The sequence below is a fragment of the Theobroma cacao genome, chromosome 3 (assembly GCF_053813885.1).
Source record: "Theobroma cacao isolate CCN51 chromosome 3, ASM5381388v1, whole genome shotgun sequence".
Taxonomy (NCBI): Eukaryota; Viridiplantae; Streptophyta; class Magnoliopsida; order Malvales; family Malvaceae; genus Theobroma; species Theobroma cacao.
In genome coordinates, this window is record NC_142641.1 from 43,016,249 (window position 1) to 43,034,573 (window position 18,325).

Consider the following 18,325-nt stretch of genomic DNA (forward strand, 5'->3'; position numbering starts at 1 on the left):
TTCCCTAGCGAGAAAAAGAACCCAAAAGCCTCTCCTAATTACACATCAGAAAAATCTCTCCTTTCTATTTCTCTCTCATCCTCTTCGTCTCTTTCTTTCGCTCGCTTTTTTTTTTTTTATTTCGATTCACCGGAACCCTAACTCGATCCGCCGGAGAATTTAAGATTCCGGTGTGTCTCAGTTACCATAAACTCTTCAATTAATTTACTCTCCCTTTAGTTTAGTTTTTATTTAAACAAATTTTCTTTTATCTTTTATTTGTTTGGTTTTCTCTTTGTTCGTAGTTTGGTTCCTTCTTGTTGTTGTTGTTGTCATGGTGTGGTTAAAGTGGTGTTGTTTTGAATTGGAGTTTTGTGGTGCAGTAGATGACCGCACGATTAGGGAGGAGTTGAGATCAAACGGCCAGGGATTTCGTCACCGGATGGAGGGAGGTAGCGTCTCTAGACTTACTTGCTCTGGTAACTGTTCATATTCCTACTTGGTTTTTTAATAAACAAATTGTTTTAGGGTTTTCATTTTGGTGTTTAATTAGAGCTTGAAAACAGTTGTCTATCTTTTTGAAGTGGTGGGTTTAGTATTGTTTAGAGTTTAAATTAAATTTCTGTGGTTTTCTGCTTAAATAGATTGGAACTGAGTTCGTTTTTGCAGTTGACAAGTTTGATTGTGGCTTAGTCAATTATGTTTTATCAGTTTCATTTCTTTTAATATAATTTTTTAATAGTTAAAGTGTTTGAGCTAGATTTTTTCTAATTCAATTTGCAGTTGACTAGTTAGTGGTTGAGCTAGGGTTTGGTTGGAAGTTAGTTAGCGGTATTGATATCTGAGTGCAACTAACTGATAAGTTCTGGAAGACAGATGTATCTTTATTTCTATTTTTAAAGATTATTCTCTTGTACACTGCAGTGGAGTTTCCAAAACTCCACAATTGGTTTATACGCTGGCCACATTTCCATTTAACTAAATATGTTAACCTAATAATTTGGTGTTGAATTCCTTGTGTTAACCGCGTGGAAAGTATGTACTTGTGGTTGTGAAGTTTTAAACTCCATGATGAGTGTATAGGATAATAATCCTTATTCTTAATGCTAACATAGCAAAATACCACATGCTCTTTGTTGAAAGACTTTTCATCTTTTAACCTGATGTGATGTTTATTCAAATTGAGCTACATTTGAAATATCACATTAAGTTTGCAATAAAATTTACCAATTGACATTTTTCTGGCTTTTGTAACTCAAAAACCATGTTCATTTTTGGACAAAACTATGAGATCATGGTGCTGGCATATTCTAGGTTCAAATTAACCTCTTGATGGGGCCTAGGGAGTGAATTATGGAATTGCGTAAGTTTTCTTTCCTCATATATTTAGGTAAACTTAGCTAATTCTAGATTCGCTTTTATTGATGTGATATGACATTTTAGCTGTTATATTTTGATTTTTTTTTTTTGCATGTTTACTGCAAAGAAAAATTTAGAGACATTTTCCTTTTTATAATTGACTTGGCATGCATAAAAATCCATCAATGTAGTTTATCAGATTTTCATGCTATACTGGGAAAAGAGAAAAAAAAAAATTAAATATCCACCATCTATGCATTTTGCATATTAACTCATTGTCATAGTTATGATGCTGTCGGACTATACAATGTGAACAGTTTAATGTCTTTTCTAAGCTTTATCATTAATGAATTCATGTGAATTTACTGTTCTTTGAACTGTAAATTATTATTCAATCTACTGGAAGTATATAGCTTGGTAATGTGGATTGTTCTATTTGGATAAAGTTCTAAATTTATAGCTTTTCTGTGCAATTCATACTGTAGCAGGAGACTCTTAAAACTCAGAGGCCTGATCAATTTATCTGTGTATTATTTGAACTGCAATTTTACAACCCATTTTCTTCTTCTAAATTTTTTCTGTTGTAGGAATACACTCATGGATTATGATGACAATGATTTCCAAAGCCAGAATCTTCATTTAGCTGGTGAGGGAAATAATAAATTTCCTCCTGTTTTACGACCATATGCTCTCCCAAGATTTGATTTTGATGACAACCTTCATGGGCATTTAAGATTTGATAGTTTGGTTGAAACTGAAGTTTTTCTGGGCATTGAAAGTAGTGAAGATAATCAGTGGATTGAGGATTTTTCACGGGGGAGTACTGGGATTGTATTTAGTTCAAGTGCAGCAGAACCGTGTTCAATTTCTAGGCGCAATAATGTCTGGTCTGAGGCAGCCTCCTCAGAATCTGTTGAAATGCTATTAAAATCTGTAGGACAGGACGAAACTATTCCTGGTCAAATTATTAGTAAGGATTCAGATGCCTGTGATGAACTGGGCTGCATAATAAAGCAGATGGAGCCTAGTTTGAAGCACGGAGATAGTGGTCTTTCTAAAGAGGGGGATGGCTTACGGCCTGCCTTACAGGCAGGTGAGATTCCAGGGAAATTTTCTGGGCTGAAAGGTAATGTTGGAGGAGATCATCCACTGGTTGAAGATGTTTCTCAAATGCATGAAGGTGAGCCAACTGTAGATGGGGCATTCAAAGATCCTAATACCATCAGCAGAAATACTGACTTACCTGTGACTGAGAGAGATAAGTCTAAAGATTGTGAGCAAATTGTTGTTAATGAAAATCAAGTGGATGCTTTGGTTGATCAATCTGTGGATAACAGGGGACAGGAAGATAAATTTGCTTCTGATTCACAAGTTGATACTCTGATTCCCTCTTTGCAAAATACCTGCACAAGTAGTGCTTTGATAGATAGTCAAGATACCACACATTTGAAAAATGATATCATTGATGAAACTGTGGACAGTTTAGAGAGGGTTGATTCAAAGCAAGAAGTTCATATTGATGGTGGGAACTTGGACATGCAATCTAAGGATGGTGTACATGTTATTCGAAATAGCACAGCTAGTGTTGGTGAGCCTTGTGATAGGATAGTGAAAGGGAATTCTGACCACCATATGGTGGAAGCATGCAGCGAGGGCTTGGGTGTAGAAGTTCCTCTGCAAACTGGCAAATCTGAAGACATTGTCTTGTCTGGAGGAAAATTACATGACATATCACCGATGCCCTTTGTTGGTGATATGACCCTTAAGGAGCATGAAAGTCAGGTCAGCAATACTGATTCTAAAACTTGTACAAGTCTAGAGTCAAAGATGGATTCAATGATGCAGTTAACATGTGATGCTATTGAGAAGAAGGATTTGTTAGAAACTGATTGCCACCCAGATACCAAAATCTTGAGCAGCAAATCTGAGAAATCTTCGTCGTCAGTGGAAGATGGTAAAGGTTCTAAGGGTGAAGGTGAACACCTTCACAATACATTGGGTGTAGAAACCATGAGAGTATGTGAAGAATATATAGTCACTGAACATAACGATGATTATAAATGTGATGAAAGTGCTTCGGCTGCTGCAAAGCAGAACACTAAATTGCCTTCTGATTATGATAATGCAGATTGTGGGGATGGTGGATCTCCACTTGTTGAAAAGGGGGTTGATTCCTCATCCTTTAGCACATGTAGCACAGAAAATGAGTTAGTTTCAAATATACAATCTGATGTTGCTGCCAGTAGCAAGTCAGGTATGTAGATTGTGAAGCATTAAGTCTGATTATTGAGCCTTTTCTTTCTTTCTTTTTGCCTTCTTTTACCCTTTCTGCGTCATGTGCTAACTAGGTATCCTTGTGGTACAGTGGATTCTGTTCTTTTGCCTTCTGGTAAGGGTCTTCTTACCGGCACTGTTTTTAATCAGAAAGAGGTTCAAGTGTCATCTTCAGAAGCAAGTTTCTCAATCATGAAGACAAATTCTGGATTGACAACCGAAAAAGGTGCACTTTGTGAGACTGGTGAACAGTTCTCTTGTAAAAAGGTTGATCAGTCCTTGGCAATGGATGCCTCTAATGCTGAGGGCCAAAGTGGAGACCTGACACTTCACAGAGTCACACTGGAGGGTGGAAAGGATATGCAACCATCTTCTGTTGTCTCTGATTCAGTGGTGAGAGAGACTGATGGAGCTGAAGCTCAAGTTATTTCTAAATGGGGTTCTTCAGAAGCTGCAGGTAACCTTTTATAATTTATAGGTTATCTTGGTTTACCTAGTAATCATCTCAACTTAAATCTGAATGTAATAGAGTAAATTCTTATTAGCAATTTCTCATATATTAATCCTGAAGGATGGGTATGCAAATTCTATTTGCTAATATTCGATAGCTGGAGAAATTATTTGAATGACTATTTTACTGTTTCCTATATCTTGTGTTTATGGTGCTTTGTCCTTGACTCTTTGCAGTTCTTTCTGAAATATTTTATTCATCTTTTTGGGTGACGGTTGGTTGGTTATGAGCTACTGTTGTTTTACTTTATGAAGCATATTTCCTTGCATTTCTGATGCTGGAAACTCCATGAGATTAATGTTGAGAAACAAAAAATTTCGCTCAGGTGCTGTATCAATTCAGCAGAATGACAAGACGCCAACGAATCCGGTGCCTTCAACTTCAAAGGAGCCCTCCCATGATCCTGACAAAAATCGTTCAGAAGACAGTGACCCCAAATTAGTTTCTGAAGAGAAGATGCATCATGTTGATGGTGAGTTTCTTTGTATCATTTTATTTTTTTCTGAAAGCCTGTCACGATGGAATCCTTCCTATACCCTCCCCACTCTCATCCCTTATATCTGTTCTTTGTTGTGTTGGTAAAAAGTTTGTTTGTTTTCTTCTTTTTTTGCCCCACCCCCCATCATTTTGCTTGTAATTTCTGTTTTATGAAGTTGTGTCCTGTTTAAGGGCAATTTATGATCTATCTACTGTTTTTAGAGATGTACAGTCCATTATTTGATTTCATGCATAGCCTCTTTTGTGGCTTTATTCACTTTTGAGACCATTTTATCAGTTTTTCCTTTTTCTCCCACATTATCTCATGTTATGATTCTGATGGGTTAATTTGATGTTGCAGGTGATCCTGCGAAGACTCATTCTAGTTCCTTTACTTCTGTGATTTCATCTGAATCTCAAACTAAGTTTCACATGATAGAAAGTGGAAGTAGTAGTGTTGATCTTGACAATCCTTCTTGCGGCTCTCCGATTGTCATTAGAACTTCTGAGCAGTCACAAAGTAAAATTGAGGAGGGTGTGAAAAGATCCGCAGATCAGAGTGCTTCAGCGTCTGGGGTCATTAATGGGGAAGCGAGCAAGGAGCAGTCTATTTCTCAGGATACAAAAGGAAATGATGCATCTCCAGGAGACAGAAGTTTCACCTTTAAGGTACCTCCATTGGCTGATATGTCTGAAAAAGAAGCTGGCAAGAATTGGCAACCCTTTTCTACCATGCAACATGACAAACTGTCCTCGGTAAAATTTAATTTTCCCAAAGTGAACTTTTGGTTATGTTAAGTGGCCCTTTTTGTGTTCTAATAACTTCCTAATGCCTATCTTTTAGCTGAAGATTTTTGAGAAGTTAAGTGGGGTGGATAATTTGGCCCTATTTTTTATTATTTCATTCTGGTTATGCTCTATCTCTCTTGCACTTGCTCTCTCACTCTTTGTGTTGATAACACAATAAGGTCGTGGAGGGAACTCCGTCAACCTCTGGCTCAAGCAAAGTGGCTGCCAAGACTGCTCAGGATGCAAGTCATGCAAATCCTCAGGCATCTGAGAGGGAGAAAGTGCGTGTTGGCTCCAGAGGGACTTCTGAGCGTAAAACAAGGCGAACAGGTGGTAAGAACACAGGAAAGGACGCTGCAAAAAAGGGAATTGCTGCAAAAGAAACAACTCCTGCTAGACAATCAGAAAGAAGTGATAGATCAAGTAATGCATCACTCAGTTCAGCTGGAATTGGCCAGCTCATTCAATCCAATGAGATGCAGCACTATGGGCACATTGAAGGTGGTAACATGAAACCATTTGGTCTTTTTTCTTCTTCAGTATCTAGTCTGCCAGACTTGAACACCTCAGCTTCTTCATCTGCAGTTTTTCATCAGCCTTTTACAGATTTGCAACAAGTTCAATTACGTGCTCAGATCTTTGTATATGGAGCTCTGATGTAAGTCTTGTAACACTTGTACATATTGGTATACATTTGTATTCCTGTGACGTGTTGGCATAATATTGAGTTCCTTCGGAGCATGTATTGAGATTTTTGTAGATGTGCTTACTAATCATTGTCAAGCGTAGTTGTCTCTGGTATTTGCATTTTCCATTAGGACTGTTGATCATTTGAGCATGTCTAATTGTTTTGAACAATGTTGCTGCAGTCAAGGAACAGCACCTGATGAGGCCTATATGATATCGGCATTTGGGGGACCTGGTTAGGTTTTCTTATCCCTAACTATGTCATCTTGGGACATTTTATACATATAGTCTCTATTTTGTATTGTTTGCAGATGGTGGAAGGTCCATATGGGAGAATGCCTGGCGAGCATGTATAGAGAGGGTACATGGTCAAAAATCTCATCTTGTTAGCCCTGAAACCCCATTGCAGTCACGTATAGGTATGCCTCTTTATTTTAAGTTGTTGAATCTTCTGATTCTGATGTCTCTTAACTTTGTGCCTTGGTTGAGATGCTCAGGTGCTAAACCTTCTGATCAAGCAATCAAACTGAATGCAGTTCAGGGTAAGGTTACATCCTCACCTGCCAGTCGATCCACCAGCAAGGGTACTCCAACAACAATTGTAAACCCAATGATACCCCTGTCATCACCACTGTGGAGTATTCCTACCCCTTCTGGTGATCCCCTTCAACCTAGTGGCATTCCAAGAGGTGCAGTTATGGATTATCAGCAGGCACTTTCTCCATTGCATCCTCCACCCATGAGGAATTTTGTTGGACCTAATGCTTCTTGGATGTCCCAATCCCCTTTCCGTGGCCCGTGGGTTCCACAGACTTCTGCATTTGATGGCAATGCCCGTTTTCCTGTGCTTCCCATCACAGAAACAGCTAATTTGACTCCTGTAAGAGAAGCATCTGTGCCTTCTTCTGGCATGAAGCCGGTTTCCCCGGTTCCCATGGTTCAGAGTGGGAGTCCTGCTAATGTTTTTGCCGGGACTCCCCTGCTTGACTCAAAAAAGACAACAGTAACAGCTGGTCAACATTCTGCTGATCCAAAGCCTAGAAAAAGAAAAAAGTCAACCGCTTCTGAGGACCCTGGACAGATTATGCTGCATTCTCAAAAAGAGTCGCTTTTGGCTACTGCTGCGACTGGTCATGCCTCTACACCTGCTGCCGTTTCAACCCCTGCTACCATTGTTTCCAAGTCCTCCACTGACAAATTCATTACGTCTGTCTCTGCTGATCATCTTAAGAAGGGCGACCAAGATTTAGATCAGAGGGCTACTATATCTGAAGAGACCCTTAGTAAACTCAAGGAATCTCAGAAGCAGGCAGAGGATGCTGCTGCTTTTGCTGCTGCTGCTGTTAGTCACAATCAAGAAATATGGAATAAGTTGGACCAGCACCAAAATTCTGGGTTGGCACCAGATGTTGAAACTAAATTGACTTCTGCAGCTGTTGCAATAGCAGCAGCTGCGGCTGTTGCAAAGGCTGCAGCTGCGGCTGCCAATGTTGCCTCAAATGCTGCCTTGCAAGCAAAATTGATGGCAGATGAAGCATTGGTCTCGAGTGGCTATAGAAATTCTATTCCAACTGATGCTATCTCTTCTTCTGATAGTGTGAAGAAGCTGGGGAACGCTACTCCTGCATCCATCTTGAGGGGTGAAGATGCTACTATTAGTTCGAACTCTGTTATTGTTGCCGCAAGGGAGGCTGCAAGAAGGAGGGTAGAAGCTGCTTCAGCTGCCTCAAAGCGAGCTGAAAACATGGATGCCATTGTTAAAGCTGCTGAGCTGGCAGCTGAAGCTGTTTCACAGGCTGGCAAGATTGTTGCTATGGGTGAGCCTTTCTCATTGACTGAATTGGTCAAAGCTGGTCCTGAGGCATACTGGAAAGTGCCCCAAGTGTCTCCTGAGCCAGATGGTGCTAGAGAACACAGAGGCAAAAGTGGTAGTGTGGAAGCTCCTGGTTCATCTGCCTGGCATCTAAAAGAGGTTCCATTGGACCAAAGGGAAAAGCAAAGTGCCAACCATGGAATGTCACCCACTCTTAGAGAGATAGCCAGAGAGTCTCTGGAGGATCGTTCTAGGTTGACAGGTGGCATTTTGGGTTCTCCGTCTGCAGCAAGTGGAAAGGACAAAAAGGGACAAAAGGGCCGCAAAGCTTCAGATATGGCCAAAACTAAGGGAGTCACTTCTGAATCTGAGATTGGGTTTGGATCACCTTCCATGACCACTCCGACTGAACATGAAAAAGCGGGGGAAGTTTCAAAGGATAACTATTTAAGGGAGGGTTCCCATGTTGAGGTTTGTGATTTTTACTTGAAATATAAGTTGAGATGTGTGATCTTTGGTTGAAACATATAAATTTTCTAAGTTCTAACGTGTATGTGTGCACTTGCATTTCATGGAAATATGTTGATATAGTGGTCAGTTTGAGAACTCTTGCTTTAAGTTCTAATGTGTATGTGTGCACTTGCATTTCACTGAAATATGTTGATATAGTGGTCAGTTTGAGAACTTTTGCCTGCATTTTTCTTAGTTACTGTAGGAACTGTTGCAGTTGGACATGTTTTATTGATCTTCTATATGTATGTATGATTTTTTACAATTTTACCATTTCCTCTTTGTAGGTATTGAGAGATGGAGGTGGCTTGAAAATAGCATGGTTCCTGGCTGATATACTGAATTTGAAAGATGGCAAAGCTTATGTCTGTTACAATGAACTTCGGTCAGAGGAAGGTGAGCTATTACACCTATTGTAGCTTATGCTTTGGTTGAATTAACTGAATGTTGATAGCTAATAAAACAGATCTGTTGGAGAATCCTTTCCCTTCATTTTTATATAACTCCTCATTGATGTCGATGCGATTTCACTTTTTCTTTGGGGATTATTGCATGATCATCTCTATGCCAAATCAGGATTTTGCTTGTATAATGTGTTCCCCTGTTGTGGAGAGGTAGAAAATATGATTAAATGCACCCGAATGGGGGTCTTTCCCTTTCCTAATGTTCTTGTCTAAGTACTTTGTGCTGTTGGTTTCTTATGCGAATACATTTTCTTGGTAGAGAAAATAAGCCTGATGCACGTGCATTGATGATTGTTTTCTTAACAAACCTGTTTTGCCTGCTTATCTTACAGATGGTGATAGGCTAAAGGAATGGGTGGAGCTTGAAGGTGAAGGAGACAGGGCACCCAGGATACGCACTGCTCGTCCTATTACGGCCATGCCATTTGAAGGAACGAGGAAGAGACGCAGGGCAGCCATGGGGGACTATAATTGGTCTGTTGGAGATAGAGTTGATACATGGATGCAAGATAGGTATGCATGCATTCTTTTCTACATATTTTCTTGCTATGTATTTCTTTCAGTGCAATGGACAGCAATTGTACTGTTGAAGAGGCATTAAAAAATCTACATGAGAAAGTAGTGTGGGATAATTTGTTAATATTTTTTAGCCAAACTAGCAACATCAGTGATTTGTCATATTGCCCAAAAAGTACTGCAGGATGAATCTGGATGCATATTTTAAACTCTTCACTAGCTGTAGCAGGATGAATCTGTATGCATATTTTAAACTCTCACTGGCTGTACCAGAATGAATCTGTATGCATATTTTAAACTCTCACTGGCTGTACCAGAATGAATCTGTATGCATACTTTAAACTCTCGCTAGCTGTAGCAGGATGAATCTGTATGCGTATTTTAAACTCTCACTAGCTGTAGCAGAAACGAAAGTGAATCTAAATCACTCTACTCCAGCTAGTTTCTTCACTTAGCACTTAGCAGTACTTCATAATTACTACTATGTAAATTCTGCTCACTATCTCTGAACTTATGTTCGTTTGTTTGTCTTTCAGCTGGTGGGAGGGAGTTGTCACTGAGAAGGGCAAGAAAGATGAAACTTCTTTTACTATCCATTTTCCTGGTATGTATAACTAAGTACAACATTCTATTTACAATCATGACTTTTTTGTGCTCACTAGTAAAGTGTAAGCAGCTTGTGCTTTGAGGATAAAGCTTCTTTTTTATTGTTCTTATTGCAGCTCGAGGAGAAACATCTGTTGTCAAAGCATGGCTTCTTCGTCCTTCGCTGATGTGGAAGAATGGTAGTTGGGTTGAATGGTCCAGTTCTGGGGATAATAATGTCTCTTCCCATGAGGTGATATGTTAACTTATACTTGTGGTTGATGTTTCTCTGATAATACTTTAATTGCTTCTGTGTACTAAGTCATTGATCTGTTCTTCAGGGTGATACCCCACAGGAAAAGCGGTTAAGGGTAGGCAGTCCTACAGTTGAGGCCAAAGGGAAAGATAAGCTTTCAAAAGGTGTTGACATTAAGGAATCTGGGAAACCTGATGACACAAGATTGCTGGATTTTTCTGCAAGTGAAAGAATATTTAATATTGGTAAAAGCACCAGAGATGAGAGTAAGCCTGATTCACTTAGAATGATACGAACAGGTTTACAGAAGGAAGGATCAAGAGTGATTTTTGGTGTTCCTAAGCCAGGAAAGAAGAGAAAGTTTATGGAAGTAAGCAAACATTATGTTGCTGATCAAAGCAGCAAGACTCATGAAACAAGTGATTCAGCAAAGATTACGAAATATTTGATGCCTCAAAGATCTGGACCACGTGGAACCAAAAATAAAATTGAACTAAAGGAAAAACGAATGGCTGTATCCAAGCCTAAGGTTCTCAAGTCCGGAAAACCTCCTAGTGTTTCTAGTAGAACTATTCCCCAGAAGGACAACTTATCAAACACCATGGTTTCTGAACCTGATGATGCTGTGGCCTCAGACGTGTCAAAATTCAAAGATTCTGTAAGCCATGCTGAGAATATATCAGGAAAGCATAATGTGATGGAGTTTAGATCATTTTCAAGTTCTGATGGAGCAGCAGAGGGCCCAGTCTTATTTTCTTCTGTGGCTCTCTCATCAGATGCACCCTCCAAGAAAACTTCCACATCAAATGCTAAATTCGAACGGATAAATAAGGGGAAACTTGCGGCAGCTGCCGGGAAGTTGGGTAAAATCGAGGAGGAAAAAGTCTTCAATGACAATTCAACAAAAACAATCTCTGAAGTTGTTGAACCTCGTAGATCTAATCGCAGGATTCAGCCAACTTCAAGAGTAAGTAAATAGATATTGTCATTTCTCATTTGATAGGTTGAGATCATTGATGCATTTAACATTTTAGTGTCAAAATTTCTAGTTTATGGAATCAATTCTTATGCTAATTATGTTACTTTATTTGTGGAAAATTAAATGAAAAATTCTTCGCATGTACATCTTGTGCCCTTGTGAACTTTGAGTTATGCTTTGCGAAGTATTTTTCATGCAAAAGAAGGGGGTGACATGTTAAGTGTAAATTCCTGGTTTCAGTAGGGAACAAGTAGGGATGTAGGGGTTATACGTGGCAAAAATATAAATTTGTCAGTAGTGGGTTTTTTTAAACTCTGCTGCTAGGGTATGTTACTTTGGTAGTTTCAAACTATGTAGAATATTGTGTTGAATGACAATGGGAACTTAAAAGTGTTAACTCATGCTGTTTTTGCTTCTTAGGAGATATTTGTGCTTGGTGCCTACTATATTTTAGTAGGATATGCCACTTCCCTCTATGGTTTCACTTTTTTTCTGCACCATCAAGCTTTGCCCTGTCTGTCCACATTATCTAGCTTTATTTGTTTTGTTTGAGTAAGGTGATGATGGTGATGTATATTATCAAAAAGGAGCAAACTTGTTACTGTCACTAACCAAATGTATTTTTATGTATTCATATTCATAGATATGTCTGTGTTTGTGCCCCTTGTATTTTTGTCCCAATCTGCTTATGGATCCTTGTTTTATTGCCCGCAGCTACTGGAAGGTCTACAAAGCTCGTTGATCATTTCAAAAATTCCTTCTGTTTCACATGACAAAAGTCACAAAAGTCAAAGCAGGAGTACTAGAGGTGAACCATAAATTTCTTTATTTTCTCGTTTGGTATACTGAAGTGATGTTGCTGCTGCCCTTGAGCCTTGTTTGTTGCCAAAACGTGCACACTAATGCATGCAATGATAACAGGAAATAACCATGGTTGAGAGGGAGTTCATTTGCAACAACCAACTACCGAATCCAGTCATGAAAGAAAATTCAAGAGATTATTGGATGACCAACATACACCAGTGTAGCTTGTGTAAATTATGATAGAGGAGAAAATTAGGAATGAAAATTGCTTCTTTTGGCTTTTGAGATGTAGTATTAGATATATTAATATATACTGATTTTTAGTTTCTTTACAATTATAATCTGATCTCTTTAGGCCATCCCCTTCCTAGCTTGTATATGGAACATCTCCGTGTAGTTTGGCTTTGATATTTGCAGAGCTGCGTTGCAAGTGATCAACCATATATATTTTGTTGCTTCAACTGCACTTTTAACTCTTAAGCTCCAAATTGGTGGGGGTTTCTGGTTTTGTGTAGGCTCCAAAAGGGTGCAAAATAAATGAGAGAATGTTAACGATTTTGAAAACTTAAAATGAGTCGAAGTGTGGTAGCAGCCGTAATAACGATTTTGAATAGAGAGCCTATTTGGTCTAGATTCTGGTGTATGACTGCCCTGCTCAGCTAAGCATTCTCATCTAGAAATAATGGGCCTTTTGTAACATAGCGCAGCAAGGGCCCAGAATGATTTTGAATAATTGATCATTGACACTTGGATTAAATATAGTCCACCAAACACAGGAAACTCCAGTATCTTACTTCATAACTACATGCCCTATTTACCTAACAAATATATATATATATATATATGAACAATTGCTGTTTCTTAAACTTCCCTTTCCCTGTGCAAAGATTCAATCCTTTCATGGATCCAACCAGAGAAACTGAGAAGAAACCAGAAGCTATATCTGACCCTGCTTTGGCTCAAATGGCATGTGCTGTTAACTTTTCTGCCGGCATAATAAAGAAGGCATTGAAGTTGCATAGGCAAGAGGCATCAATATGTTAGATCATTATCAATCAATAGAAAAGGCATGTTCTGGTCATGAAATCAGCCTGCAGCATCTTCGTCCTTGTATCCTAAAGATACTGGCTCTTCTTTCCTCAATCCTTGATATCCTCTGACTTGTTCTGACTGAGGATCTCCACTCCTGCTGTCTACAACATCATTGAGTGGCTTTTCACAGATACAAGAATATGGATATTCATGAAATTCTCCACGTCCTGGTCTCATCTCCTCTGGCTCTCCCATGAATCCTCTCTGAGCCGCCTTCACCTTTCTGGCAAAGGTATCCCAATCCATCTGATCCCTTTCCATGAACAAAGCACTGAGCCTCTTGGCATTTGGCCTTATAGTCCTCTTGTGCCCCATGTACCTCCTTTTGATCCCAACATGCAATCAAGCAGAATTAAAGAAAATCCAAAGAAAAACAACTTCATACTAAATATGCATAAATACCAAGTAATTTAAAATGCAAAGAAGTAGAAAAAATTACACACATAAGGAGCCTATGCAAAGCAGTTCGATACCAAACCTTCAACTGAAGATATTTGTAAAGACTTCATCCATTATCTATTCTCAGAGTAAGAAAGATATCCTATCATTTGACATCTAAGCTAACACACAGGCCCACCAAAGAGATAAATATCAGCCATCAAAATCCCCACAGGCAAATTACAAAGGATCAGGTTAAGAGCATTATTATTCTTTATCGTTGTGATGCCTTTGGTGCCTGGTCCAAATCTTCATTAAATTAATTGAACCATTAATTTCTGGATTACTTTAAAAGTTGGCATATACATGCAAGACATGGCACTGTAACAGAAATAAGCAGGACAGAAGAAATAACTAGATTTCTCACCTTCGACCAGCAAGAATCTTGGCCATATTTCCATTATTATTGGTGACAAAAACATCACTTTCGTCAGAAACAATGAAGTCAATGGCAGCAAGGCGAGAAGAGAACGGAAGAAAAGGTTTCAGCTCTTCATTAGCAAGCATCTCCTTCGTATAGAAGTTTGGAAAGAGCTCTCTTAGAGGGCGCAGAGTTTCTTCTCCACCATATATTTCTCCAGATGCAACATAAAGGTGTGTGTCATTTGAAAAACCAAGTGCCCGCAGCATCAATCCGACTTCATGAGGAGTGAGTGGACATTTACCTCGCCTTCTCTCACCATCAGCACTTAAATCCTGCATGAATACGATGATGAGTGCAATTTTACAAGATAAATGCAGAATGCAGAAGAAAGAATCATTAGTACTCGTTCTAAAAAGTATCTTATGGTATATATTACAGAAATATCTAGTTCAGAATTCATAAAATGTGGCAACTCACAGGTAATGTTGCCCATCGTTTTCGTATCTCTCCAAGCTCATATCTCTCCTTGTCTCCTCCACCATAGTAACAACCAGAAAATGCTAGCATATCAGGTTCAAATCTGCCATTAATAGAATTGGACACATATAAGGAAAACATGTATCGTCAGATTTTAAGCATACTTAAAAATGTTTGTCTATACATGTCCATATACATATGAGCCAATGTGTTGTCATCAAATACACATGCACTCAGATGTTGAAGTGCTGCAGGAATCATTGATGCAGAAATTAGTTGCTGGATACAGAGTCAAAGATAACAGCTCAATGTATATATATAATCACAGAAATTGAGATGAATCTCCAAAATTTTGAGGAGTATGCACTAAAGTGAAAGGTAGTCTATACTGTCACTAGCTTATCTGGTTTAAAGTCTTAAAGATCACCACCTGAAAGTGAAGGGATTTCAAAATAAGTTTAATCGTGCAAATTCCAAAGTATGCTGTGTTATGTTGCAGATCTGTCCCCAAGGATAACTGACAAAATCCAATTTCAGGAGGCACATCTTAACAGGTTCAGTGTCAATGTTGCTTTTGATATGCACAATACTTTTAAAAATTAATCAGTCAACTTCTACCTCTGTAGTATTCACTACAAACCTCAAGTGGACAGCAATAAAACTTTTTGCCATGTCTCGCATTCTCATGACAAGCTTCTGTCCAAGCTCTTGAATAGGTTTTGTAAATCTTAAAGCATGAAAATTAGCCCGGCAACGCAACTTTTGTAGCTCTTCATCGATGTTGTTGGCCAGTCTGTAATCAAACTTTGTCAGTTGCAGGACCTACAAAATTTTCAGAGGGTTAACTGCTGCAATCCCACATGAAAGCCATAATATCCTGGAAACTGTAATCAGAATATTTTACTAACATGTTTGGATTTGAGAGATGCAGAGAAGAAAAAAGGACAAGAAATGTTAAAACTCTCTTCTTTGAACCACCAAACAAGGGGAGAGAGAGAGAAGAAATCGTCACTCGCAATTGCTCCCCTAAGCTACTAATCAGAGTCTTCACAAGTGGATAAATAAAACGTAGATGAAAACTACTATAACTGTGGCATTCGAATGTCCCTTTTATACTTCTTTCCAGCCCAGACAACTAAAAGAATTTGAAGTTCACTTTATTAACTTCTATCATCTCTCTGCTCGTTTATTTCTCTCTTATCAACCCACAGATACTGTAAGTCTTGATAATTTGTGGAATTAGATGCATTTAATTCATAATTGAGGGATTCAACAAGAAACAGAAAGTTCAATTGTTGAAATTATTAGTAAAATCAACATAAATAGCATTAGAGATAGTATAAGAAAGTGGTCTTACACGTCTTCTTGACAGTATTGGCAGCACTTGGTCTATATAATATTCTGGAGGGGATTTCCTCGGGACACGCATAGTGTACGGAGGTTTTTCCATTGATCGCATGACTTTATCAGGAACTCTTTTGACAATAGTTACATCTTTTGCAAGGTAAGAAATGAACCAGTTGACATCAAAAATGTTGACGAAGTCACTGCATGTCAGAAGAAAAATACACTTAAGAAGATAACATTTGTAGCTTCAAATGTAAATCCAGTAATAGCAGAATAGGATGATATAAATTAGGCAGAACTTGTAATAAGTTGATTCAACTTACCTACCATCCTTCCAGTAGGAGTTATGATCCAACTCAGGTACCACTAGGGTTGCATTTAGAATTCGTGCAACCACTACAGCATCTGATATCTGGTTGCCAGAAGAAAATTTTTAATTCTAAGCAATTAGCACACCCATGGCAGGTGAAGATAATAAATTAAGTAAAAACACTAAATCAGAGAGGCTCACCAACTCAATTTATTCAAATCAACTAAAGTAAAGCTTATTGGTTTAATATACATAATGCAGGAGCAACAGTACTCTGTACACACTCATAGACAAGTTACATTTGTAATTGATGCAATTACAAGATCTTCCATTAGGATGTTTAGCTAAGAATATAGCATACTGTATAAAATATTCTACTTACTCCTGTTCTTTGCTGATTCAGTCCTCCACTTGCTGCAATAAGCAAATAACCATTTGATGATCGCCCACGTACAGCATCTAGATATCAAATTATCCACGAAAATGAACAATCAGTGAACTTATGTGATTGCTTTGCTGAAACTTAAATGAAACAGTGTCGTTATGGATTCTTTTCTAAGAACTAAAAACAAATGATAAAGGACATCAGGTAATTAGAACCATTTTACTGAAAACTTATGTTAAAAAGAAAAAAAAAAGCATCAGCAAATTGCTTCAAAATGAGTTAATTCCATCCGATTCCACTCCTGGGAGAAATGATCAAAAATATAGTTTCACTCTTCAAAGTTAAACACCCATGTATTGGCCGATACATAATAAACATAGGCAAATTCAAACCTCCAAATCTATTTAAGCAAAACAACCAGTCAAGAAATAGCTAAACAATTGCAGTAACCAATTAATTATATGATGGTATTATGGACACATCCATTTCAACATTACCAACTACTAATAGAAATACTTGTACCACAGATTTGCATTTACAAGTCTAGACATCCAAAAAAGATCACAGAGCTACAGAATAATACAATGTACCTTTGCTAAACCGCAGAACCAAACAATTTGCCATCAACAGAATCTAAAGCTACATCCAGCATCTAAAAGCACAAACTTATAGAGATGCAGATAATTTGGAACTTCCAACAGGACAAATGAGAACTCTACATATCAAGTAAACCAACATAAGCATCTAAAGCAACGGAACTTTGCACCACTCAACGCTATGTTATCAATTAAAAAATGCCAAATGAGAAGAGAATTATGGATAAAACTGACATACTTGAGCAAGGTAACAACTCCTGTCAGGGTTGAAATTTCCTTATTAATCCAGTTTTGTGCAAAGAACACTTAAATTTCCATAAATAAACCAAATGCATTATAAAAAATAAATAAATAAATAAAACGTACGAGGAAAATTACGACTTTTTTTGCTGCATCCGTAGAAGTATTTTGCATATTGAGATTTCCATATATCAATTGGTCCTTTATTACTTCCATCCTACAGCATTTGCATCAAAATCAGCAAAACAAAAATTAAAAAAAAAATCAACATTTTAAAAACAAAATTTAGAGTTTTTTCTTTAATTTTACCAATTTGAAATAGAGACTTCGTTTCACAAGTCGTTGAGAGTACCACTCTAGATCAGACGCCACGTGTCCAGTGAAGAGCGAAATCATGCCTAAGCAGAAGAGCATCAAGCCACAGACGAGCGACCATGAGATCGGCTTCCTCTGCTGCGCCGCAGAGGATCGCCACCTCCAACACACATGCTTGTTGCTTAAACTGCCGTTCGGATGCTGTAACAGCGCCAGGTTCGCCGATATCACGCTAAACCTCCACGACTTAGCTACGCCCATCACGGACTCAACAACAAGAGAAACAACGACTCCGCCCTAAACTCCATCACTTATTCACGCCAAATGCCGTCCCCCGCTCTCTCCAACGTCCACGATATCATCAATGAGTAAAGAAGACTGAGAAGCGAAAGTGACGGAAGGGTACGACTGTAAATACCGCGAATGCGGGAGGTGAAGATTGAAGAATAATTAGGGTTTGTCTTCTTTGTTTCTTGCGATCGACACTCTCAACGTTTTTCGAAACGGGGCAGATTTTGCAGGTTTTCGTTAACACAGAAAAGAAGAGCGAAGAGAGAGTGAGGTAAAGAGAGGGAGAGAGAGAGAATGTGAAGCTTTTAATTTAAATATTTTTAATTTTATTATTTATAAATGTAAACTTGAAAGAAAATGAAGAATAGTTGCGAAGGGAAGAGAGAGGAAGATGCTTCGCTTTACTCCGGCTTTTAGGGAAGTGAAGACTACTGTTTTTATCTCCCAATTAGAGTATGTCTATGGAG

General features: G+C 38.4%; 2 protein-coding genes across 10 annotated transcripts; one reads left to right on the forward strand and one right to left on the reverse strand.

Moving 5' to 3' along the window:
• Window positions 1–12,444, forward strand: G2484-1 (protein). 9 transcript variants are annotated; one of them, XM_088804812.1, is made up of 18 exons: window positions 1–170; window positions 350–458; window positions 1,926–3,592; window positions 3,704–4,069; window positions 4,449–4,595; window positions 4,962–5,356; window positions 5,569–5,890; window positions 5,975–6,047; window positions 6,259–6,311; window positions 6,388–6,495; window positions 6,613–8,360; window positions 8,687–8,795; window positions 9,196–9,376; window positions 9,916–9,983; window positions 10,102–10,217; window positions 10,306–11,187; window positions 11,914–12,007; window positions 12,121–12,444. In XM_088804812.1, exons 3-18 carry the CDS (start codon window positions 1,936–1,938, stop codon window positions 12,135–12,137), a joined length of 6,336 nt encoding a protein of 2,111 aa, XP_088660938.1. In that variant the 5' UTR covers window positions 1–170; window positions 350–458; window positions 1,926–1,935; the 3' UTR covers window positions 12,138–12,444. The 9 variants fall into 9 exon arrangements, with proteins under 9 accessions (XP_088660938.1, XP_088660935.1, XP_017973229.2 ...); XM_018117744.2 differs by having other exon boundaries at window positions 2–170; window positions 6,574–8,360; XM_088804809.1 differs by having other exon boundaries at window positions 285–458; window positions 5,569–6,047; window positions 6,574–8,360.
• Window positions 12,445–12,726: 282 nt separating this feature from the next.
• On the reverse strand, window positions 12,727–18,239 carry LOC18606245 (O-fucosyltransferase family protein). The gene is made up of 9 exons (XM_007039752.3): window positions 17,562–18,239; window positions 17,379–17,469; window positions 16,414–16,490; window positions 16,045–16,133; window positions 15,732–15,921; window positions 15,015–15,196; window positions 14,375–14,477; window positions 13,901–14,229; window positions 12,727–13,417 (listed from the first exon to the last, which is right to left on the reverse strand). Exons 1-9 carry the CDS (start codon window positions 17,826–17,828, stop codon window positions 13,090–13,092), a joined length of 1,656 nt encoding a protein of 551 aa, XP_007039814.3. The 5' UTR covers window positions 17,829–18,239; the 3' UTR covers window positions 12,727–13,089.
• Between the last annotated feature and the right edge of the window lie 86 nt (window positions 18,240–18,325).